At 34.6% G+C, this 25,500-nt stretch overlaps 1 protein-coding gene across 2 annotated transcripts in view; it reads left to right on the forward strand.

The window, feature by feature from the left end:
- Window positions 1–25,500, forward strand: part of PLOD2 (procollagen-lysine,2-oxoglutarate 5-dioxygenase 2) — a 120,174-nt gene that overhangs the window by 85,055 nt on the left and 9,619 nt on the right. For both annotated transcript variants that reach the window (XM_069563068.1, XM_069563078.1), the window contains exons 8-12: window positions 8,094–8,195; window positions 11,551–11,676; window positions 13,802–13,923; window positions 17,701–17,805; window positions 22,905–23,030. In XM_069563068.1, the coding sequence (XP_069419169.1) occupies window positions 8,094–8,195; window positions 11,551–11,676; window positions 13,802–13,923; window positions 17,701–17,805; window positions 22,905–23,030 (581 nt within the window). The remainder of the gene's footprint in view (window positions 1–8,093; window positions 8,196–11,550; window positions 11,677–13,801; window positions 13,924–17,700; window positions 17,806–22,904; window positions 23,031–25,500) is intronic.

A 25,500-nucleotide genomic window follows, 5' to 3' on the forward strand; every position in this document is an offset into this window, starting at 1 on the left:
TCTCTGAAAATCAAATAGATGTAAAAAGTAAAAAAGTTTTAAAGTTTAATTCTGAAAACTAAATGTAATGTCTTTTATGCTCTAACCTTTTAAAAAAGATATTGATCATTTTCATATTCACCTAGGGGTCCTAACAGACTCATCAGTAATTCATGAAATAAATATTTAATTTCTTATGAGATTTCTGAGGTAAGGAAGGTGCCAGTCTTTATATATAGGTGGGAATTTTAGATATGTCCAACCATGGGGGAGATTTTTTTTCTTCTAAACAAATTATTTCCCAGGATATTTAAAACAAAACTATGTATTTCTCAACAGCTTTTAAAAAAATTCCTTTTAGAAGTAATGCTTAATAGAGAACCCATTTAAACATGAATCTCTATTCTATTTTTAATTCAAAAACATAATGTTATATAGGATATGAATAATTAACATTTGCACTTATAGTGTGACAATAGTAAAATTTTTGTTTTTGTTATAGAAACATATTCAAATCATCGTATTGATTCTTGAAATGTCATTAATGAATATCATAACTGCATATTTTCTGCCTTGTAATTTGTTTCCTGACTTTTCATGTAGTACAAGAGGGATGTGAATGAGTTACTTTTCCATGTCTTATGATTGTGCTATAGAGAATAATGTGACTATCTATAATATCTATAAAACACAAAGGTTTTCTCTTTGTAATTATACTGTGCTTGTTTCAATAGCCTTTGCTTCAGTTTTAGTACAATAAAAATATTTGAATATAATACCAAATATTTGAGAAGAATCAGATAAAATAGTACTGAACTAATTTCTTTATCTATTCTATACCATAAGATCTCTTTTAAGGTCTTCAGTTCAGTTCAGTCATTTAATCGTGTTCTACTCTTTACGACCCCATGAACCACAGCACGCCAGGCCTCCCTTTCTATCGCCAACTCCCAGAGTCCACCCAAACCCATGCCCATCGAGTGGGTGATGCCATCCAGCCATCTCATCCTCTGTCGTCCCCTTCTCCTCCTGCCCTCAATCTTTCCCAGCATCAGGATCTTTTCAAATGAGTCAGCTCTTTGCAACAGGTGGCCAGAGTATTGGAGTTTCAGCTTCAACATCAGTCCTTCCAATGAATACCCAGGACTGATCTCCTTTAGGATGAACTGGTTGGATCTCCTTGCATTCCAAGGACTCTCAAGAGTCTTCTCCAAAACCACAGTTCAAAAGCATCAATTTTTCAGTGCTCAGCTTTCTTCACAGTCCAACTCTCACATCCGTACATGACTACTGGAAAAACCAAAGCCTTGACTAGACAGACCTTTGCTGGCAAAGTAATGTCTCTGCTTTTTAATATGCTGTCTAGGTTGGTCATAACTTTCCTTCCAAGGAGTAAGCATCTTTTAATTTCATGGCTGCAATCACCATCTGCAGTGATTTTGGAGCCCAAAAAACTAAAGTCTGATACTGTTTCTACTGTTTCCCCATCTGTTTCCCATGAGGTGATGGGACCGGATGCCATGATCTTCGTTTTCTGAATGTTGAGCTTTAAGCCAACTTTTTCACTCTCCTCTTTCACTTTCATCAAGAGGCTTTTTAGTTCCTCTTCACTTTCTGCCATAAGGGTGGTGTTATCTGCATATCTGAGGTTATTGATATTTCTCCCGGCAAATAAGTTTAGTAAATATCTATCATCTCATATAAGTACAAAATAAAAGAAAAAGAAAAAATGTTTTCTTGCGATGAGAACTCAGGATTTGTTTCCTAACAACTTTTATGCATAACTTAGAGCAGTGTTAATTGTATTTATCATGCTTATTACATCTGTAGTACTTACAGTTGAAATTTGTACCTTTTGATCACCATCCAAGTTTAGCTCATCCACCTCTTGCCTCTGGTAACCATATATCTGATTTCTTTTTCTATGAGATTGTTTGCTTGCTTGTTTCTTTCTGAAGTATTATAATTGCCTAAAATACCATGTTAGTTCCTAGTGTACAACATAGTGACTTGATATTTCTGTACTTTACAAAATGATCACTATAATAAATCTAACCATCATTATATCACCATAAAAGGTACTACATTATTATTTACTATATTCTTCACACTGTTCATTTCATGCACATCTCATTTATTTTGTAACTGGAAATTTGTACTTATTTATCTCCCTCATCTAATTTTCTCATCCCACCACTCTCATCCCCTCTGGCAACCACCTGTTTGTTCTTATATCTATGATTGTTTCTAATTAGTTATGTTTATTCGTTTGTTTTTAGATTCCATATATATATATGAAATCATATGGCATTTGCCTTTCATTGTCTGAGTTTTTCACTTGGAATAAAATCCTCTTGGTTTATCCATGTTGTTGCAAATGGCAAGATTTCATTCATTTTATGGCTGAGTAATATTATATATATATATATCACAATTTCTGTATACATTCATGTAATGATGGACACTTGGGTTGCTTCCATACCCTAGCTATTGTAAATAATGCTTCATTGAACATAGGTGTGCATATATCTTTTTGAATTAGTGTTTTTGTTTTCTTGGAAAAAATATCCAGACATGGAATATGTGCATCATATGTTAGTTGTGTATTTCATTTTTTGAGATACCTCCATCCTGTTTTCCATAGTGGCTGCATCAATTTGCATTCTCATTAGCATTGTGTAAGTGTTCCTGCTTTTCTACATCCTTGCCAACACCTGTTATTTAATGGTTTTTTTTTTTTTTTGATAGTAGCTATTTTAACAGGTATCTCATTGTGGTTTTGGTTGCATTTACCTGATGATTAATGTTGTTGAGCATTTTTTCATGTGTCTGATGGCCATTTGCATGTCTTCTTTGGTGAAATATCTATTTAGATCCCCTGCCTGTATTTTCATTGGGTTGTTGTTTCTTTTTTCTCTTTTTTTGATATTGAATTGTATGAGTTCTTTGTATATTTTGGTTATTAACCCCTTTTTTGGACATATCATTTGCAAATATCTTCTCCCATTCAGTGGATAGTCTTTTTGTTTTGTTGATAGTAGTTTCATGTGCAGAAGTTGTTATATGTGCAAAAACTTTAAGTTTGATTTAGTCCCATTTGTTTATTTTGCTTTTGTTTTCCTTGCCTGAGGAGGCATAACCAAAAACCACTGCTAACATCAATGTTAAAAAGCATACTACTTATGTTTTCTTCTTCACGTTTTATGGTTTCAGGTCTTAGATTTAATTCCTTCATCTGTTTTGAGTTTCTTGTTGTATAATATATGGTATGAGAAAATAGTCCATTTTGGTTCTTTTGATGTAGCTGTCCAGTTTTCCCGGCACCATTTGTTAAAGAGGCTGTCTATTCTCATTGTATATTCTTGCCTTCTATGTCACAGATCATTAACCATATAAGTGTAGGTTTATTTCTGGTCTCTCTATTTTATTCCTTTTATCTATGTGTCTGTTTTCATGTCAATACTATATTGTTGTGATTACTGTTCTTTCAGGTATAGTGTGAAACCAGGTAGTACAATACTTCCAGTTTTCTGCTTCTTTCTCAAGATTGCTTTGGCTATTTGACCTCTTTTGTTGTTTCATATAAATTTTAGGATTATTCTAGTTGTGTGAAAAATGCTATGGGTATTTTGATAGGAATTACATTGAATCTGGAGATTGCTCTGAGTAGTATGGACATTTTCACAATATTAATTCTTCTACTCTGTGAGCACAGTTTATCTCTTCATTTAATTGTGTCTTCCTCAGTTTATTTCCCCAATGTTTTATAGTTTCTAGAGTACAAATCTTTTACTTCCTTGATTAAATTTATTCCTAGGAAATTTATTCTTCTCTATGCAATTGTAAATGAAATTGTTTTCTATAAATTTCTGGTCAATTATTATTCGTGTGTAGAAATGCAATAGATTTCTGTGTTTTGTTTGTATCTTGTGACTTTGCTCAATTCATTTCGTAGACCTAATAGTTTTTTGTGTGGAGTATTTAAAGTTTTCTATATATAGTACCATATATATATAGTACCATATATAGTTTTCTATATATAGTACATGTCATCTGCAAATAGTGGCAGTTTCAATTTGGATGAATTTTATCTCGTTTTCTTGCCTAATTGTTCTGGCAAGGGCTTCAAACTATGTTGAATAAAATCGGGAAGAGTGGGATCCTTGTTTTCTTCCTGGTTTAGAGGAAATGCTTTCAGCTTTTCACCACTGAATATGACATGAACTGTGAGTTTGTCATATATGGCCTTTAGGTTGAGGTATGTTTCCTTTGTAACCACTTTGTTGAGAATTTTTGAAGTAAAATGGATATTGAATTTTGTCAAAAGTTTTTCTGCATCTGGTTATATGATTTTTATCCTTTATTTTGTTAATGTGGTGTTTCACATTGAGTGATTTGTATATATTGAACTATTCTTGTGTCCCTAGAGTAAATCCTACTGGATCATGATTTATAATCCTTTTAATGTGTTACTGAATTTAATTTGCTGATATTCTGTTGAAGAATTTCGTATCCATGTTTATCAGGGATAATTATCTATTATTTTCTCTGTTTTCATAGTGTCTTTGATTTTGATATCAGGGTAATGCCATGTAGAATGAGTTTAAAAACATTCTATCCTTCCCTTTCAGTTTTTTGAAATAGTTTGAGAAGAATAGGTATTAAGAGGAATATGTTTGAGAATACCCTTTTTTTATCCCCTCACTTTTTGTGTGATTTTAGATGTCAAGTGAGTCCTTTGATGGAAACATGTATATGGAGCTTGTTTTCCTTTTAACCCATTGAGCCATCCTATTTTCTGGATTTCAACATTTAGTCCATTTACATTTAAAGTAATTATTGACAGACATGTACTTATTACAATGTTGTTAGTTGTTTTCTGGTTATTTTTGGTATTCTTCTCTGTTCCTTTCTTCTCTGAGTCCCTTATGATTTGGTTACTGAGTTATGTTTGTGTTACTTCCTCTTTATCTTTTGTGTATCTATTACATGTTTTTGATTCATGGTTACCATGAAGTTCTTATATAGTAAATAGCAGTATATTTTAAGTTGACCATTGCTCAAGTTTGGCTGTATTCTAAAAACACTACATTTTTACTCCCCTCTGCCACATTTTATGTTTTTGGTGTCTTATTTTACTTTTTTTTAATTTTGTACATTGTTAAATAATTAATATTTGATTTTACTAGTTTTGTATTTTAGCCTTCATACTAGCTGCATAGTTGGTTGGTCCGTTACCTTTACTAAATATTTGGCTTTACTGGTGGTATTTTTCTCTTTTATAATTTTCATAGTTCTGGTTATGTTCTTGTCTTTTCTGTTCAAGGAAGACCCTTTAACATTTCTTATAAGGTTGGCTTAGTGGTGATGAACTCCTTTACCTTTTGCTAGTCTGGTAAACTCTTTATCTCTTCTTCAATACTGCATGTTAACTTCACCAGATAGAGGTTCTTGGTTGTGATCTTCCTTTCAGTACTTTGAATATGTCATGCCATTCCTTGGCCTACAAGTTTTCTGCTGAAAAATCAGCTGATAATCTCACAGGGTTTATTTTGTATGTGACAAGTTTTTTTGTTTTGTTTTGTTTTGTTTTTGCTGCCCTTCAGTTCAGTTCAGTTCAGTCGCTCAGTTGTGTCCAACTCTTTGCGACCCCATGAATTGCAGCACGCCAGGCCTCCCTGTCCATCACCAACTCCCGGAGTTTATTCAAATTCATGTCCGTCGAGTTGGTGATGCCATCCAGCCATCTCATCCTCCGTCGTCCCCTTCTCCTCCTGCCCCCATCCCTCCCAGCATCAGAGTCTTTTCCAATGAGTCAACTCTTCGCATGAGGTGGCCAAAGTATTGGAGTTTCAGCTTCAGCATCATTCCTTCCAAAGAAATCCTAGGGTTGATCTCCTTCAGAATGGACTGGTTGGATCTCCTTGCAGTCCAAGGCATTCTCAAGAGTCTTCTCCAACACCACAGTTCGAAAGCATCAATTCTTTGGCGCTCAGCTTTCTTCACAGTCCAACTCTCACATCCGTATATGACTACAGGAAAAACAATAGCCTTGACTAGATGGACCTTAGTTGGCAAAGTAATGTCTCTGCTTTTGAACATGCTATCTGGGTTGGTCATAACTTTCCTTGCTGCCCTTAATACTCTCTTTATCTTTAACTTCTGACATTTTGATGGTAGTGCATTTGTGTAGGGTCCCTTTGGATTGACTTTATTTGGAATTCTCTGGGATTCCTAGACTTGAATGTGTTTCCTTCACCATTTTAGGGGAATTTATATCCATTATCTCTTGAAATATCTCTGTCCCTTTCTTTTCCTTCTGGGAACTGTATAATGCAAATGTTAGAATGCCTGTTGTGCCCCAGCGACTCCTTAAACTATCCTCATTTTTAAAAATTCTTTTTTTGTTTTGCTGTTTTGATTGGGTGATTTCCTATTAGCCTGTATTGCTTCCGTATTGTATTCTTCCGTATTGCTGATCCTTTCCTCTGCATCATCTAATCTGCCTGTGATTCCCTCTAGTTTCTAACTTAGCTCCGTTTCATTTAATTCTTTTTCTGAGGTTTTGTCTTCTTTGTAACATTATTTGTAACATTATTCCTTTGTCTCCTCATGTAAAGTAATTTTCTGTTTCTATGTATTAGGTAGATCAGCTATATTATCTCCTGGTCTTTAAAAAGTGACTTTGTATAGAAGGTTTCCTGTGGGGTTCAGTAGTGTGGCCCCTCCTGATCACCAGAGCCAGGTGCTCCAGAAATGTCCTCTGTGTGGGCTGTGTGCATATTCCTGTTATCACTGAGTTGCGATTGCTTTGGGTGCACTAGTGTATGGGGCTGGTTCCCAGTACAGCCAGCTGTAAGGCCTGGCCACAATCTGCCAGCTCATTTATACTCAGAGAAAGTTTCAACAGATCATACCCCTCAGGTACATGCCCTAAAATTAATAAATGAATTTCCTTCTTGTACGACCCAGGCACTTTTCTAACTGCTGCCTCTGCACTGGGATTTGAAAAGAGTGAATCTGTTCCTTCACCCTTTAAGAGCAGTCTCAGTTTCCTACAGGCTTCTAGCTCTCCCACATGTAAGCCCCTCTGGTTTTAAAGCCAGATATTATACTGGCTCATCTTCCTGGTGCAGGTCTTCTAAGATGGGGAGCCCAATGTTGGACTTGGGCCCTTGGCCCTTTGGAGAAAACCCCTAGGGCTGTGATACCCCTCCTGCTTGTGGATTGCTCCACTGTGGGCATGGGTTCTGCCTAAACTGCATGTCTGCTCCTACCTGTCTCACTGTTGCTTTTTGTTTTTATCTTCAGTTATAGAACATGTTTTCTGTTAGTGTTATGGTCATTCTCAGAGATGGTTCTCTCTATGTAGTTGTAATTTTGGTGTATGTGTGGGGAGAGGTGAGCCCAAGATCTCCCTACTCCGTCATCTTGTTCTACCTCCCCCCGCCAACTGTAGTTTATTATTGATAGGGTTTGTGGGGTGGCTCTAGTTAGAACTTATTCTGTATCTATTTTAATCTACAGGCTTTCTTTTCCTCAAGTCAGTATTCCAGAATCACTGCCCAGAAGCCTGGGTTATAGTGAGTTCATAGTTTCCCAGAAGAGCTTAGTGCCTTTTGGTGATAAAGTATATACAATATTTGTTTTGTGTGGTGATGGTGGTAAGAGGTCACACTGGCACTTACCCGTTCACTGTACATGTCTAGACTGAACCTTTAAGCATATTTATATTATTACTAAATTACTATTCACATAACTGCTTTTATTTGTTTTATTTTTGTTAATAAGCTTCATTAGTTCAATTAAAACTGTTAAATTGTTTGACATATTTCTTTAATGGTGTCTCTTCTTATTTTTGATATATTGAAATGTTACCTTTATGTATAATGCATTTTTTGGCATTTCTAGACAAAGCTTGCTTTCATTTATGATTCACAGTCTGGAGAGAACTTTGTTCTTTGTATATCTCTAGGTGACAAATATTTGTAGAATTATTAAGGGGATGTACCTAAAGCAGAAAACATGCTTTGAAGTTAGAGGTTTATAGAATGAAAGTACATTGATGAGAAAGTCTTACTTTTGTTAATAGTGCAGTTTTCCTTCTTTTCCAGATCCTCCTGAATTATTTTGGAAACTATATACCTAATGCATGGACACAAGATAATGGCTGCACTCTTTGTGAAGTGGATACAATTGACTTGTCTGAAGTAGATGTGAGTGGAATTGACTCTGGGTGAAATGTAGTAATAAAAGTATATTTTCATGAAATGCAATGGTTTGTAAAATAAAAATGACACATTTTATAGTATTGATAATTTTGTAGATAATAGATTTATAAATCTAAAATGATGACAGAAAATTGCTGGATATATATATTTATAGAAAAACCAGGTAATAATTGACCCCAATTGACCCCAGTAAAAGGGGCTTGGTTGTTAATATTTACTAGCTTGCTATGAGTGGGAATTCTTGTTTTTAGTCTTTAACTTGGTCAAAGGATTGAGGGAAATAATGGTTATAATGCTTCAGTATTTGTGTTGACTAATTTTATCTGTCAAAATTAGTTGATTAGCTTGATTTTCAAATTTTATGATTTAAAAATAATAGTAAATAACTAAGGACTGTTTTAGTATTTTATATATAGTAACTCATATTATTTTACAAATCCCATAGGTTTGACTGAGGTTTACAGATGAGAAAACTGAGGTACCTCCACATTAAGCAACTTACTTAAGGCATGCATTTTTTTTTTTTATATTGGAAGTGCAATTTGGATTTAGGCAATCTGGTACCAGACCCTATAATTTTGACCACTGTGCAATTTTGCCTAGCACATATATATTATATGCCAGGCATAGTGCTACTTATACATATATTTCATATAGAATTATAGTTATAGTTTACCATTTATACTTTGAAGATAAACATGCAATTGGAAGTAATTATTATTTATGTATAAAATGTTTTATGCATCCTTCTTCTGTCATCAACCAGAGCAGTTTTAGGATATCCTGTGGTAATATTTTTCTTTCAAAAATTGGCTCTTATAATTTGGAAGACTATTATGTGTATGAACAATGGGTTCTAAGGATAATTTTATCATTAAGACTGATTATTTCCTTTACTTACCATAGTTTTGTTGAATATCTACAGCATGCCAGATAAGTGTAGACACAAATAAAATTCCCCTTAATATAGTTCTGGTGACTTCTGGACCCATGCAAATTCAAAATAATCTCACTGTAAAGTACTAAATGTCCTGAATTAAGTAGTTTCTGTTTTTATCACTGTCTGAAAGGGAGGATAAAGAGTAATTTGTTCATATTTAGGAGCTTCTGAACAGAGCCCTCTTTTACTTGAAACTAGGACTTTTTGGGCCAGTCTCTGAAATAACAAGCTAAATGTTTCCTCTCTGGAAAGAAAGCCAGAAAATTTCTGAATGAAGCTGCATCGTGAAGATGTTTAAAAATTCATTCTGATCCTTTTTTCAAAAGAGTGCTGTCTTCTGGAGGAGTTAAAATTTTTTATCTGTTTGGTTTCCTGTTAACATAAACTTTCTGGTGCCAAGACAGAAAAATATTTATATTATAATTTTTTATCTTTATTTTTTTGCACATAGGAGTAACTTGATTCTCAAGCCATTTTTGTCTTACAGACTGCTAGAAAGGAAAGCCATTTTATTATAAAAATAAATTTCTTATGTATTTTATTTATGTATTAATTATGCATACAAAATTAAAATTATATGGGTAGTTATGGTCTAGGGCTAGCATATTCTAAGATGTGGGCTGTTGGCAAGTTTCTTTATATGTAAAAATGATAATGGTTGTCTCAGAGGATTGGTAGGAGGCTTAAAGAATTTACGCATATATGTATATGTATATAGTGATATTTTATATGATAAATTATATATATGAAATGCTAAGCCTTGAACAGTACTTAACTGTTATCATCATTGGTGTACTGTTGTTATCATTAGTGTATAAAATGAACTTAGATTGATAGTGGAGATGTAGCATGGTGAAGCCTAACTCTTTACCTACTGATTAATGTGTTCTGAGTTGCTCTAAATCTCCTTTTTCTCATATTGTAAATTTGGAATAATAAATGACTTCTAAGGTTATTATGAAATTTAAATGACATGCATCACTTCATTTGATAAGGGAGAGTTGTCATCCCGTTTTTTTTTTTTTTTTAGTTTTTTATTTTTTAAATTTTAAAATCTTTAATTCTTATATGCGTTCCCAAACATGAACCCCCCTCCCACCTCCCGCCCCATCCCATTTTTACTCATTTTCCCTATTAAATTGAGAACTCCTAGAAGGTAGAATTTTTTTTCTTTAGTTGTTTGTCTTTGTTTATGGACTTAGTAATAAATATTCGAGTAACTGAATGAATATATACAATGAATTGATATATACAACCATGTTTGAGTTGTACTTCAATCCATACAAATATTAGGTTATCAGATGACAGAGGAATACATGAGGTATGATGTGTGAAAAGATGGGGGAGAGGTGCCTAAATTGGCACTTAACATATATAGCACTTAAAAAAATCCGTAATCTTTATTTTTAGAAGGTTTTTGTTATTTAAAAATTTTTCTTGTTTAATAGTGTGATGTACTTACTTGTCTTTTCTTTTTACCTTTTGATCTCCTTCACCCATCTGTATATAATTTGTAATTTAAAAATCTAAAATCATGCTTCAAGACATGGATTTAAAAAGGCATTATAAAGAAATCTTTCACATAGTTCCAATAAAAATACTATTGCATGGTTATTTACTTATGTTTCTGTATTCCTCAACCATTTTAAGTTTCCAAGCCAGGAACTTTCCCTCTATTTTCTAAATGTTTCTGATCATGAGGATTGACTAATACTAGATATTTCAGAATTGTTCCTGCAATGAGTGAAAGATAAGCCATCTTCTAACACTTACTCAAACAGAAATTAAGAAAATATATAAAAATCGATACAAGATAGATATACTAGTGATGCAAAATAGCTTTCCTTATATATAACATAATAATGAAGCAAAATAAAGAACTATCAGTAAAATGATATTAAAGATTCAAACATAGAAATAAAGTCTCATGATTTTAGTAATGAGGCTAAATGAGGTTTCTCATAATAATCTCTGTGATTACTTTATTTGAGCCACAGATTAACCATTCAGTTTCCAAGCCACAGAAACAAACAAGGAAGCACAGTTAGCATTTTGGCTTCTGAGGTGAAGCTGTCAAAATAGATTCATATCTAAAGAAAGTTTCTTTTAGGACTACTTTAAAGGGAACATTCAATAGTAGAGCAGGCAATAACCTTAATTATAGTGTCCCTGTAATAAATATAGTGGTGAGTTTCCTCTTCAACCTGAATCATAATGTCAAGATGGTATTCAGTAAAAATCATTGATGGGGTCCTGAAAAATGAATTGCCACTGGGCAATCAAAGTTATGTTGTACTGATATTATAGTGTGTTTTGTGCTGAATTGATTAATATTTGCATAGAATTTAAAGTAAAACCATGCTAATGATAATTTGTTTTTATGTTTCCCATAAAACAAAGGTCTATCCAAATGTAACAATAGGTGTTTTTATTGAGCAACCAACCCCTTTCCTACCTCGATTTCTGAACACATTGTTGACACTGGATTACCCAAAAAAAGCACTTAAATTCTTTATTCATAACAAAGTAAGTATTTGAAAAATGAAATATTTTAGGTGAAAACTTTGATCTTAGTTGAAACTATTTGTTATTATTTGTTCACGTCTAAAAATTTTTTCAGTTCAGTTCAGTTCAGTCACTCAGTCGTGTCCGACTCTTTGAGAAATTCGATGGGGGTTTTGAAATCATTACTGCTTTGCCTCTATAGAGGGCTTCCCTTGTAGCTCAGTCAGTAAAGAATCTGCCTGCATAGCAGGAGATCCAGGTTCAGTCCCTGAGTTGGGAAGATCCCCTGGAGAAGGAAATGGTGACGCACTCCAGTAACCTTGCCTGGAAAATCTCCTGGACAGAGAAGCCTGGTGGGCTGCAGTCCATGGGTTCGCAGAGTTCAGCACGACTGAGTGACTAACACTTACTTATTTGCCTCTTTAGCACCTAAGTATTTTCAAATCCAGTAATTAGTATCATAGTATTGGGATGAGCCACATGAAGCTGTCAGTTTTTTTGTAGATCAAAAATGGTTGACTATCAGCTATTTTAATAAATTTAATCTAGTATATAATGAAGAGATGTCAAAGAATCTATAGTCATTTGCCTTTGGGTTTGTACTGGTACTTACTTTTGTAGAACTGGTCATAAAATCATAGCTAATGATAATACCTGGGTTTCCCTGGTGGCTCAGATGGTAAAGAATCTGGCTGTATTGCAAGAGATGCAGGTTTAGTCCTTGGGTCAGGAAGATCTCCTGGAGAAGGGCATGGCAACCCACTCCAGTATTTTTGTCTAGAGAATCCCATGGACAGAGGAGCCTGGCAGGCTACAGACCAGGGGATCACAGAGTTGGATGACTGAAGCAGCTCAGCATGCACTTGGTGATAATACCTAACATCAGAACTTGAAATGTCTTCCAGATACAGTATTGTTTTGACTAATCACACAATGACATACTCTTTCCCAAAGGCTTTCATTTCCTTCAAAAAATGTTTAGATCCTCCCAAATACCTCCCACATATGGTCTAAACTTAAAGACATTTTTCCTCAGTGTTTTTCCATTTACTTATCTCTTTCACGTTGAAACTGTTGACATTTATTATCATATGGAGAAACTCAATAGCCATGAAGTATAGTTTTTTTTCTCTTTTGTCTTAATACTTTTAGTTTAACATTGTTCTTTCTTCCTGATGTACATATCAGCTAGTCATTTGCCTTTTCCAGAGACTATTTTATTTAATATATTTGCAAAAAACTAGCTTAAGTAAGTTTTAAAGGGTGAATGCACTGAGCATTTGCTTTTTATAAAGTGCATTGTAATATATTACTTATATTAAAGTTTTTTTTTTATGGAATGTGTCTTACACTTTTCCTCCTTTCGTAGGACCTAAAACCTCTTGATAACAGGAGTTTTTATCTTATTTTATTTAAAATTTTACCTCTCTGCAGCTTTTGTATGATGTCATTTTAACAAGTTGTGAAAAGCTTTCAAAAATACTTAGTGAGATTTGATAAATAAAAAGCTCTGAAGTTCTCTAATGATGTAGATAATCTTATCTAAATTTTAGCACAGTCAAATCATACTAGTTTGATGACTTTTGATGTTGATTATTTTCTCATCATATTTATCAATAAAATCTTATTAATTTTCCCTTCTTTTTGTTAAAAAATGACTCTTTATATGACCATAAATTTTTCTCTCTGCTTAAAATAACATTGTAATATTTATTTTATAAAAATGATGATAACAGATTAATGGGTTAGGTTTAAAAGATATTTTTATGGATATTTTATAACACATATCTAAGATTCTCTACCACAAGCCTTTTTTCAAGTTAGAAATGTTTTATAGCACTTAGGGTTTAAGTATTAATGCAAGGGTCTGTCTAGAAGTAGATGTTAAAAGAATTTTAAAGTATCTTAAAAAAATTGCTATGTATCTTTTTTTAGGTTCTTCCTGTGATATTTAGATGACATTTGTATATGTAATGCGTTTAACACAGTTATCATTTAGTCTGTAATTGACTGAAAACGTGAATTGTGGAGTTCACAATTTTGAATGTGAAGTTATCCTTCAATATGAAAACTTCAGTTGTCTTATTTTCTCTCACTACTTTTCTTTTTTTTGAAACTAATTTTCAATTTTAAAAATATGTTACAGGAAGTTTATCATGAAAAGGACATCAAAGTATTTTTTGATAAAGCTAAACATGAAATCACTACTATAAAAATAGTAGGACCAGAAGAAAATCTAAGTCAAGCTGAAGCCAGAAACATGGGAATGTATGTTTTAACAAATATAAATTCAACCAGTATCTACTAAAGAAAATTTTCTTCAAAATTAATATCCTAAACTTGGATGTCTCAACTGTATGTGCACATGTGTGTGTATGTGTGCATGTGTGTGTGTACATGTGTGTATCCACACATGAGCAAGCCTCTGCTTTAGAACTGTATCTATGTTTGAGTGTATTTATGTCTAAAGGGCCATGAAAATTATTTACAATTTTCTTTTAATGGCTGAGAGTCAATATATTTAATGAAACTATTAATTGAACTTCAGTTCAATATTTAAATCCTCAGACAGATGAGTCATGTGACTGATGTAACAGTGATTTAAATATGTATTAGCTGAAGGTTTTGTGGGACAGAAATGTATGTTTCAGATATTTTAGTTACCTCCTGGGCTTCCTCAGTGGCTCAGTGGTAAAGAATCTGCCTGCAGTGCAGGAGCCACTTGGAGATGAGGGTTTGATTCCCTGGGTTGGGAAGATCTTCTGATGGAAGAAATGGCAACCCACTCCAGTATTCTTGCCTGGAGAATCCCATGGACAGAGAAGCCTGGTGGGCTGTAGTCCATGGGGTCACAAAGAGTTGGACATGACTAAAGTGACTTAGCATGCATGCATGCATGATCTAAATAGTACTATAACCATAAAGGAAATACTTTAGGTCCTTTGTCTAGCCCCTTTAATAACTTCAGACAGATTATTTATAAAATTTTGGTTTCAGTAAAGACAGTCATTTATTCAGTGATTGTTGAATATGCCCATCAGTGTTTAGAGAGCTACTGATTAAAAGGTAAGAGATGGTCACTTCTTAGCAGGATATATTCTTCTATTGTGCTATGGAAGCTCTGCCCAGAGTAATAGACAGTGCCTACTGTGGGCGTATAAGGACTGGCAGGAAAACAGACCTTGGAAAAATCAAACTGATGTTAATACTAAGGGTTCTGTAACTTAATCATTGGAGAGTATCTTGGGTCCACATTTAGAACCTGTTTTCTCTAATTTAAAAAATTCTGTGTGTGCTGTTGTGTCTGACTTTGCCTCAGCACAGTGTTCTCTAATTTACTTATGTCATTACAGTTATCAGCAGTTCATTCTTTTTCATTGCTGACTAGTATTTTTCCATATGAATATATTATAAGTGCTTTATATTCTGTACAGTTGATAGGCATTGGGTTATGTAGAGTTTCCGGCAATTATGAAAAAGACTGCTAATGAAGATTCTTTATTAGAAGTGTGAATAAAATGTATTTTGTGTGTGTGCATGTGTTTGTGTGTGTGCATGTGTGTACATATATCCTTTAGAATATATTTGGAAAATACCAAGGAATGGACTAACTAAGGCCCAGGTTTAGGATAGATTATGTTTAACTTTTTAAGAAATGGATGAATAGTCCAAAATGAATGGACATTTTACACTTATAGCAACAAGGTGGTAGAGCTCCAGCTGCTCTACATGTTTCTCAACGTTTATTGCCCATCTTTTTGTTTTAGCCACCCTACTGGGTATGGAAAGATATCTTACTCTGGCTTTTTAAGAATTACCTTTTAATGAGAAGAAGTTTTAATCTTAATAAAATTCTGTTTCATTTTTTTATGCTTTGGTATTTATTTTCTATTTAAGAAATCTTATTCTGATGTCATGAATCCATTCTTTGAAATTTTTCTTTCATAAGCGTTATTATTTTATCATTTATGTCGAAGATGTTTCAATCTGCAACTCATCGTGAATACGTTTTTGTGTTTTGAGTGAAGTAGGGGTCAAATTGTATACTTTGCAAATGAAATCCCAGTGGTTTCAACACTCCTTTTATTTCTTTTTAAAAAATTAATTATTTTTTAATTGAAGGATAGTTGATTTGCAAAATTTTATTGTGTTCTACCAAATATCAACATGAATCAGCCATAGATACACATAAGTGCCCTCCCTCTGAACCTTCCTCCCATCTCTCTCCCTATCTCACCCCACTATGTTGTTACAGAACCCCATTCCTTTTTAATTTAAGGCTTTTCTTTTCCTACTTAATTGACTTGGCCTTGGTCCTAAATGAGGTGACTGAGTATTTATGTGTGGTTGGGAACTCTCCATTCTGTCTTGTTGCTCTAGGATGAATGCCACACTTTATTACTAATAATTTATATTCATCTTGAAATCATGTAGTATAAATGTTTTAATTTTTATCCAAGATAATCTGGGCTTTTTAAAAAAATTTTTTTAGTTTATTATTTTATGTTGAGTATCAGTTTAGTTCGGTTTAGTAACTCAGTCATGTCCGACTGTTTGTGACCCCATGAATCGCAGCACGCCAGGCCTTCCTGTCCATCACCAGCTCCCTGAGTTCACTCAGACTCACATCCATCGAGTCGGTTGATGCCATCCAGCCATCTCATCCTCTGTTGTCCCCTTCTCATCCTGCCCCCAATCCCTCCCATCATCAGAGTCTTCTCCAATGAGTCAACTCTTTGCATGAGGGGGCCAAAGTACTGGAGCTTCAGCTTCAGCATCATTCCCTCCAAAGAAATCCCAGGACTCATCTCCTTCAGAATGGACTGGTTGGATCTCCTTGCAGTCCAAGGGACTCTCAAGAGTCTTCTCCAACACCACAGTTCAAAGGCATCAATTCTTCAGTGCTTAGCTTTCTTCACAGTCCAACTCTCACATCCATACATGACCACTGGAAAAACCATAGCCTTGACTAGATGGACCTTAGTTGGCAAAGTAATGTCTCTGCTTTTGAATATGCTATCTAGGTTGGTCATAACTTTTCTTCCAAGGAGTAAGTGTCTTTTAATTTCATGGCTGCAGTCACTCACATATAATATTTGTCTCAGGTGTGCAACATAATGCTTTAATATTTGTATATGTTGTGAAATAATCATCACAATGCCTAGTTACCATCTGTCACCATACATAGTTAGAGTATTTTAAAATAATTTCCTCTAATTTTTTTTGAACAATTTTAACAGTCTTCCTATCTGGTATTCTGTTTGATAGTTGCTTAGAAACAAATGTGTTATGAAGATAAATACTGTCAATAGCAGAAAATGATAACTTGAATAAGCAGTGACAGAGGAGAGTTCAGAAAGAACCCCAGATGCAGAAACCACAATACTTGGAAGCATGTCATATATCACAAGTAGTTCATTCCTTTGTGTTCCTGATGATAATGCTCCAGACTACCAGGAACAGCATACATCATAATCCATGTCCCCATATAAGGAGCAGGGCAATGACTATCTTAGAAAGAATTCCATGTAAATCAAGTTTAAAAAGTATTAATTCCTTAAGAGTTATACACCTGTACCTCCAAGATTTCACTTAAACTAAATTGTAGATATACAGAATTTTTGCTCTGTGAGTATGTGTGTGTGTGTAGAAAATATTTTGATTTGTGAAAAATTCTGTTGACAAAAACATTAATATAAAATATGTTTGCCTTTTAAAGAGGACTAAATGCTGAACTATAAATTGCCCATTTGACCTGCTGCTTTACAGTTTAAAGTATTTCATGGCTTGAAAATATATTTCAAAAATATTCACTTGCCCTAAAATTTTTAGTGTTGCTCTATCAATGAACATCTGTGTTGATCACCTGACCATTTTGAAATTTAAAGTAATATTTACCCTTTTGGATATTGTCTTACTATTTTGATTAGAAAAGTATTTTAGAAAAACCTTATTTTACATGAGACTTATGTTAACATTTTTCAACCAATATTTTCAAATATTTGGTTTATTTTAATGCTTATTTTATTACTTTTTCAACAACAGGGATTTTTGCCGTCAGGATGAAAACTGTGAATATTACTTTAGTGTCGATGCAGATGTTGTTTTGACAAATCCAAGGACTTTGAAAATTTTGATTGAACAAAACAGGTACTATATATGATTCAATGTCAATTTATTTTGAAAATTATAATTATTTTTTGCATCTATGTGGACATGCTGTAATTACTTATCTGTGTTTAGCAAACTGAGAAAACTCACAAGAGGTTATTTTCTACAAATTTCAATTCTAATAATTTGTATTTTTTAGAGAAGTCAAATAGAAAATAACCCAATGAAAATTTAGATGTATTAAGTATTTTACAATCACAAATGTAATGTTTATTACCTATATGTGGCCTATTTTTTTAAACTAGATGAAATTGTGATCTATCTGTAACATATGGAATTGCTTTATTTTCTAAAGATATTTTAAAAATAGAATTTCATAAAACTTCAGACCTAAAAAGTTATTACAAGCAGAGTTGGAAGTTCTTAGAATTTGAAAGAAATTTCAGAGGTGCACATTACTCCACAGACTGATCTGTGATTTTATTTAGTCCTGAACTAATTATCATTAGGCAGTACCTGTTTTTATTTAGCCAAATTGAAGTGAGAAAATGGCACCATCTATACCAGCAATGGCACCCCACTCCAGTGCTCTTGCCTGGAAAATCCCATGGATAGAGGACCCTGGTAGGCTGCAGTCCATGGGGTCGCGAAGAGTCGGACATGACTGAGTGACTTCACTTTTACTTATCAGTTTCATGCATTGGAGAAGGAAATGGCAACACACTCCAGTGTTCTTGCCTGGAGAATCCCAGGGATGGCGGAGCCTGGTGGGCTGCCATCTCTGGGGTTGCACAGAGTTGGACACTACTGAAGTGACTTAGCAGCAGCAGCATGCCAGCTTATAGTGATTTAATCTTTATTTATTACTGCTAACACTAGTATTCAAAGTGAAAAAAAAAAGTGAAGGTGTTAGTCTCTCAGTCATGTCTGATTCTTCACAGCCCCATGGACTATATATAGCCTGCCAGGCTCCTCTGTCTATCGGATTCTCCAACTAAGAATGCTGGAGTGGGTAGCTATTCTCTTCTCCAAAGAATCTTCCTGACCAGAATTGAACTGGGTCTCCTGCACTGCAGGTGGATTCTTTACCATCTGAATCACCAGGGAAGCCCAGTAATAGTATTACTAGTATTAATATTTCCACTAATAACCCACCTTTAATGAGTGCTTAAGTGCCAGGTATTAATCTATGTATGTTCACAAATATTAACACAATTATTTTTCTTAACAAATAGAATGGTTAGCAGAGAAATGTTAAAATTGCTGTTTTGAATGTAAGATGTCTACTGTCCTCTATTAACCCATCCTATGTATAATTTGTCAATTTGAGAATTCAGTTATTCAAAATCTAAGGCTGCTCAGTATTAATCGTAGAATTCTATACTCAAAAACACTGAGGCACACAGCAGATGGATTTTCACTTTCATTGTCTCGTTGCCCAGCTCTTTCAGGCAGCTAAGATTGTAATTAAGATTTCTTTCTATTAAGTGTTTGATCTTATTAGTTATCTTGAACTGTCATTCCTTCAGTTCAGTTCAGTTCAGTTTAGTCGCTCAGTCGTGTCCGACTCTCTGCGACCCCATGGAATCACAGCACATCAGGCCTCCCTGGCCGTCACCAACTCCCGGAGTTCACTCAAACTCAAGTCCATCGAGTCGGCAATGCCATCCAGCCATCACATCCTCTGTTTCCCCTTTTCCTCCTGTCCCCAATCCCTCCCAGCATCAGAGTCTTTTCCAATGAGTCAACTCTTCGCATGAGGGGGCCAAAGTACTGGAGTTTCAGCTTTAGCATCATTCTCTCCAAAGAACATCCAGAGCTGATCTCCTTCAGAATGGACTGGTTGGATCTCCTTGCAGTCCAAGGGACTCTCAAGACTTCTCCAACACCACAGTTCAAAAGCATCAATTCTTCGGTGCTTAGCTTTCTTCACAGTCCAACTCTCACATCCATACATGACCACTGGAAAAACCATAGCCTTGGCTAGATGGACCTTTGTTGGCAAAGTAATGTCTCTGCTTTTGAATATGCTATCTAGGTTGGTCATAACTTTTCTTCCAAGGAGTAAGCGTCTTTTAATTTTATGGCTGCGGTCACCATCTGCAGTGATTTTGGAGCCCCCCGAAATAAAGTCTGACACTGTTTCCACTATTTCCCCATCTATTTCCCATGAAGTGATGGGACCAGATGCCATGATCTTCATTTTCTGAATATTGAGCTTTATGCCAACTTTTTCACTCTCCTCTTTCACCCTCATCAAGAGGCTTTTTAGATCCTCTTCACTTTCTGCCATAAGGGTGGTGTCATCTGCATATCTGAGGTTATTGCTATTTCTCCTGGCAATCTTGATTCCAGCTTGTTCTTCTTCCAGCCCAGTATTTCTCATGACGTACTCTGCATATAAGTTAAAATAAGCAGGGTGACAATATACAGCCTTGACGTACTCCTTTTCCTATTTAGAACCAGTCTGTTGTTCCATGTCCAGTTCTGTTGCTTCTGATCATTCCTTAAATTAACATAATATGTAGATTCTAATTTATGTTTTTATTTCCAATGTTTTGGGTATTCCAGGAAGGCAGATTATAGATGTATCTTGTTAACATTTTATTCTAATAGGAACCAGGAAAAATAAACTACAAACTTTTTAATAAAGTGTATTTGTAGACTCTGTGTTACTTTTACGTAGGTAAAGGAACGACACACCTGGTCTTCACAAGATTGGAGTGTTGTGAAATGGTTTTTTTGTGGAGATAGTTGGTCTATTACCTTCCTCTTGGAGGAGCTGTGTGAGATTTTCTTCAAAATTGTGTCACACTACTACAATTTAGTTCATTTTTAAGTTAATTCTAGTGGAATTTCAGAATTTGTTACTTCCTCTGAAAAATGCTGATGCATTATAAATTAGATTTCTTTAAGAAGAAGTCTGACATGTTTTGAATTTGTAACACATACTTGTCTCAAAGGGAATTCTTTCCTGGGAAATAGTGAGACAGTGCTATTCTATTTTGTTTTCTAAAGTAGTCAAAAACCAGAAAAATGTTCAGTGTTGCCAGGGCTAGCACAACCCGTTATAAAAGTTAAAAAAAAAAATTGCAGCATACTTTAAAGTAATTCAGGCAGGACTCAACTTTAGGAAAACTGGCCTGTTTACAAATATCTCAGCCCATCTTCATAAATTTTTTTATTCAACAAATATTTATGAGATACCTTAATGTACTAGGGACTGTTATGTCTGCCTAATAACAATGAAAGTATTTGATTTCATTGAATATAATTTTTGAAATATTTAAAATAAATGATTAATAAATGATTTAATAATTTAATAAATGATTAAAATTACTTTTTTTATTTTTTATTTATTTTTATTTTTTGGAAATGTCCTTTGGTTTTATTTTTTTTATTATTTTTTTAATTTTTTAATCTAAGTTTTAATTTTATATTGGATTATAGCTGATTTACAATGTTGTGTTAGTTTCAGGTGTAGAGCAAGGTGATTTACTTATAAATATATATCCCCATCCTTTTTCAGATTCTTTTCCCATCTAGGTTATTTTTTTTTTTAATTTTAAAATCTTTAATTCTTACATGCATTCCCAAACATGACCCCCCCTCCCACCTCCCTCCCCACATCAACTCTCTGGGTCATCCCCATGCACCAGCCCCAAGCATGCTGCACCCTATGTCAGACATGGACTGGCGATTCAATTCTTACATGATAGTTTACATGTTAGAATTCCCATTCTCCCAAATCATCCCACCCTCTCCCTCTCCCTCTGAGTCCAAAAGTCCGTTATACACATCTGTGTCTTTTTTCCTGTCTTGCATACAGGGTCGTCGTTGCCATCTTCCTAAATTCCATATATATGTGTTAGTATACTGTATTGGTGTTTTTCTTTCTGGCTTACTTCACTCTGTATAATTGGCTCCAGTTTCATCCATCTCATCAGAACTGATTCAAATGAATTCTTTTTAACAGCTGAGTAATACTCCATTGTGTATATGTACCACAGCTTTCTTATCCATTCATCTGCTGATGGACATCTAGGTTGTTTCCATGTCCTGGCTATTATAAACAGGGCTGCGATGAACATTGGGGTACATGTGTCTCTTTCAATTCTGGTTTCCTCGGTGTGTATGCCCAGAAGTGGGATTGCTGGGTCATAAGGTAGTTCTATTTGCAATTTTTTAAGGAATCTCCACACTGTTCTCCATAGTGGCTGTACTAGTTTGCATTCCCACCAACAGTGTAGGAGGGTTCTCTTTTCTCCACACCCTCTCCAGCATTTATTGCTTGCAGATTTTTGGATCGCAGCCATTCTGACTGGTGTGAAGTGGTACCTCATTGTGGTTTTGATTTGCATTTCTCTAATAATGAGTGATGTTGAGCATCTTTTCATGTGTTTGTTAGCCATCCGTATGTCTTCTTTGGAGAAATGTCTATTTAGTTCTTTGGCCCATTTTTTGATTGGGTCATTTATTTTTCTGGAATTGAGCTGCAGAAGTTGCTTGTATATTTTTGAGATTAGTTGTTTGTCAGTTGCTTCATTTGCTATTATTTTCTCCCATTCAGAAGGCTGTCTTTTCACCTTGCTTATATTTTCCTTTGTTGTGCAGAAGCTTTTAATTTTAATTAGATCCCATTTGTTTATTTTTGCTTTTATTTCCAGAATTCTGGGAGGTGGATCATAGAGGATCCTGCTGTGATTTATGTCTGAGAGTGTTTTGCCTATATTCTCCTCTAGGAGTTTTATAGTTTCTGATCTTACATTTAGATCTTTAATCCATTTTGAGTTTATTTTTGTGTACGGTGTTAGAAAGTGATCTAGTTTCATTCTTATACTTTTATTGGATGTAAGTATGGTCCTTTTAAAAATTATTTTTATACTTTCATTCACATTTTCAATTACTTTTTCTTTTTTATTAGTCTTTTTACCAAGCATGATTGAAAATCAGCAATGTACTTGTTTAAGGAAAAGTGAAGGGAGGAAATTCCTCTCTATTTTATTTTAGGTTTTTGGACTAACTGCATATGTGTTAAATAAAGTTTATTGTTTTCTGTGTCATGTTAAGCCCCAAACACATAATTTTGTGGCAGTTAAAAAATGGATAATCACCTGAATTTGTTTCTCTCTCCTCAGGAAGATCATTGCTCCTCTTGTAACTCGTCATGGAAAACTGTGGTCCAACTTCTGGGGGGCCTTGAGTCCTGATGGATACTATGCTCGATCTGAAGATTATGTGGATATTGTTCAAGGGAATAGAGTGTAAGTTACTTGATTTGATCTTTTCATGTGAAATATCTTTATGTAAAGATATGATTTTATAATATTATATTGAGTTTTCAAACATTTTTTAATCTCTTTCCTTTATGTTAAATGGAAATGTGAAGACCCTGGAGACCACTTGTGATCCTGCAATACTAGTATAAAAAACTAATATTTTAAAAATTGTTCTTAATGTTGTAAATCTTCAAAAGCACACACTCTCAGTTGTGGTAAAGACTAAAAGATAGTGTATGATTACCATGGTTAGTCATCTTATAGTTGTTAGAAGAGTAATATTCTTTAAAGTTTGGAAAGGGAATTTCATTTAGCTAGTTTATTTAGTGGCCAGGATGAATGTTGTTTGATAGCTTATAAAATTTATAAATGAGTCAACAAAAACACCAACATCTAAACCTTCCATCATTTCCTTTTGAAGAATTTCTGTTTGATATAGCTGGTATTCTGCTTTAAAGAGAAGTTTCTTCTCCGTATGATTTCCATTTTCTAGAGTCTAAAAAGAATATACTTGCTAACAAGTATGTGCATTATTTATACTTATTTCAGATACAGAAGTTGATTTTTTTTAAACTAAAGGATGATCACATTTGAATTAGCTTTTTGCTGAGGTTAAAACAGAGAAGAATGCCATCCTTTTGTTCAAACAGCTGACTTGAACCAGAGTGACTGAGATATTAAGTGCTTTGCTTAATTTCTCAGATACATCAGCTCAATTAAAGAGGGTTAACATATAAAAAAAAACCCATACAGTTTTTGTTGAAAAGTTGAGTTGTAAAGAGATGTTTTGCTTGTGAAAATTATAATAGGCATGAGAACAGTAATAGTTAATTTGAATGATACAAATGTGATAAAGTCTTTTGTTAGCTACAGTTAAGAAGCATGATAGCTGAGAAAATACTATTAAAATCATATTCTGTTGTTTCAAAGTACTTTAATAGTTTCTGGGATGATTTGTATAGACCATATGCCTAATGTTGTCTGTGGGTGTGGCAGAAATAAGGCTTCGCAGAAATAGAAAACACTTATTTCATTTAAGCTGTTTTACCTCAACTTCCTGTCATTGTCTAAAGGAAAAGAATAAAGTAGAGGCTTTTGATTTAGTTAATAGAAGAATGTACCTTATATATAAGAGATGCATGAAAGAATGACATCTTATAACATGTGTATATGTGTGTGTGTGTATGTGTATGAAACAGTCTACTCTTTACCATACCAATGATAAATTTCTGAATTCAGTGGGCATACTGTTTATTTTTGATTGAACATTTCCTCTGAAGCTCCTCTAGTAAGACAAAATGATAGTATATATATTGCTTTCAATCTCTGACTACGTTTCCTTGGTCAGGATTTTCCCTTTCTGTTCTGTGAAAGCAAAACATATCCCTTCAAGTGAAACCTCTGTTTTGTTGTTTTTAGAAAATGAGTCATGTTCAGAGTAAGCAGACAAGTGTGGGAAAGAAAGAAGGATGAAATAAACAGTGTCTTCCATCACTTGTGTACTTCAAGCTATGTTTATATCTTCCTTTTTCTACAGATAATTGAGATAGCTTAATGACAGGTTAAAGCATCTGCCTGCAATGCGGGAGACCCGGGTTCAATCCCTAGGTTGGGAAGATCCCCTGGAGAAGGAAATGGCAACCCACTCCAGTATTCCTGCCTGGAGAATGCCATGGAGAGAAGAGCCTGGCAGGCTACATTCCATGGGGTTGCAAAGAGTTGGACACGGCTGAACGACTTCACTTTCTTCTTTCTTTTCTTTCTAATGACTTTCAAAAGACTGAATTTTTAAGAGAATTTTAGGCTGTGTTCAGTGGTGTGCTGGTAAATATCTAATAACTGATTCTTGGGGTTGAAGATGCCCTGGTTTGTAGTTTTGCCCATCTTTGTCTTCTGAATACATCTACTATGGCTGATTTCAAGTTTCCAATGTGGTCACTGAGTGTAGACTTGGGAAGGGAAGCTCAGTGCTCTGGGAAGCCAGTGTGAGCTGGATGTGATGTTTTTGCTATTGAAGTGCTTAATCATAAATGCCCATCAGGATATTGTACTCTAACTGATCAACAAAGTGAGGGATGACAACTAAAATGCCAAACATATCAACTTTAAAATGAAGTTTATAGGGAGATAACTGATATAGCTCATAATCTGGGTTGGGAAAAATCCTCTGGAGAAGGGATAGGCTATCCACTCCAGTATTCTTGGACTTCCCTTGTGGCTCAGCTGGTAAAGAATCTGCCTGCAATGCAGGAGGCCTAGGCTTGATCCCTGGGTTGGGAAGATCCCCTGGAGAAGGGAAAGGCTGCCCTGTCTGAGAAGAGTGGAGAATTTCATGGACTGTACTGTCCATGGGGTCACAAAGAGCCAGACACGACTGAGCGACTTTCACTCATTCACTCATGTAGTGTTTACCAAATGCTCTCATGTATGTGTGTGTGTACATATGTCAGATATC

Source organism: Ovis canadensis, chromosome 1, assembly GCF_042477335.2.
Source record: "Ovis canadensis isolate MfBH-ARS-UI-01 breed Bighorn chromosome 1, ARS-UI_OviCan_v2, whole genome shotgun sequence".
In the NCBI taxonomy this organism is placed as follows: Eukaryota; Metazoa; Chordata; class Mammalia; order Artiodactyla; family Bovidae; genus Ovis; species Ovis canadensis.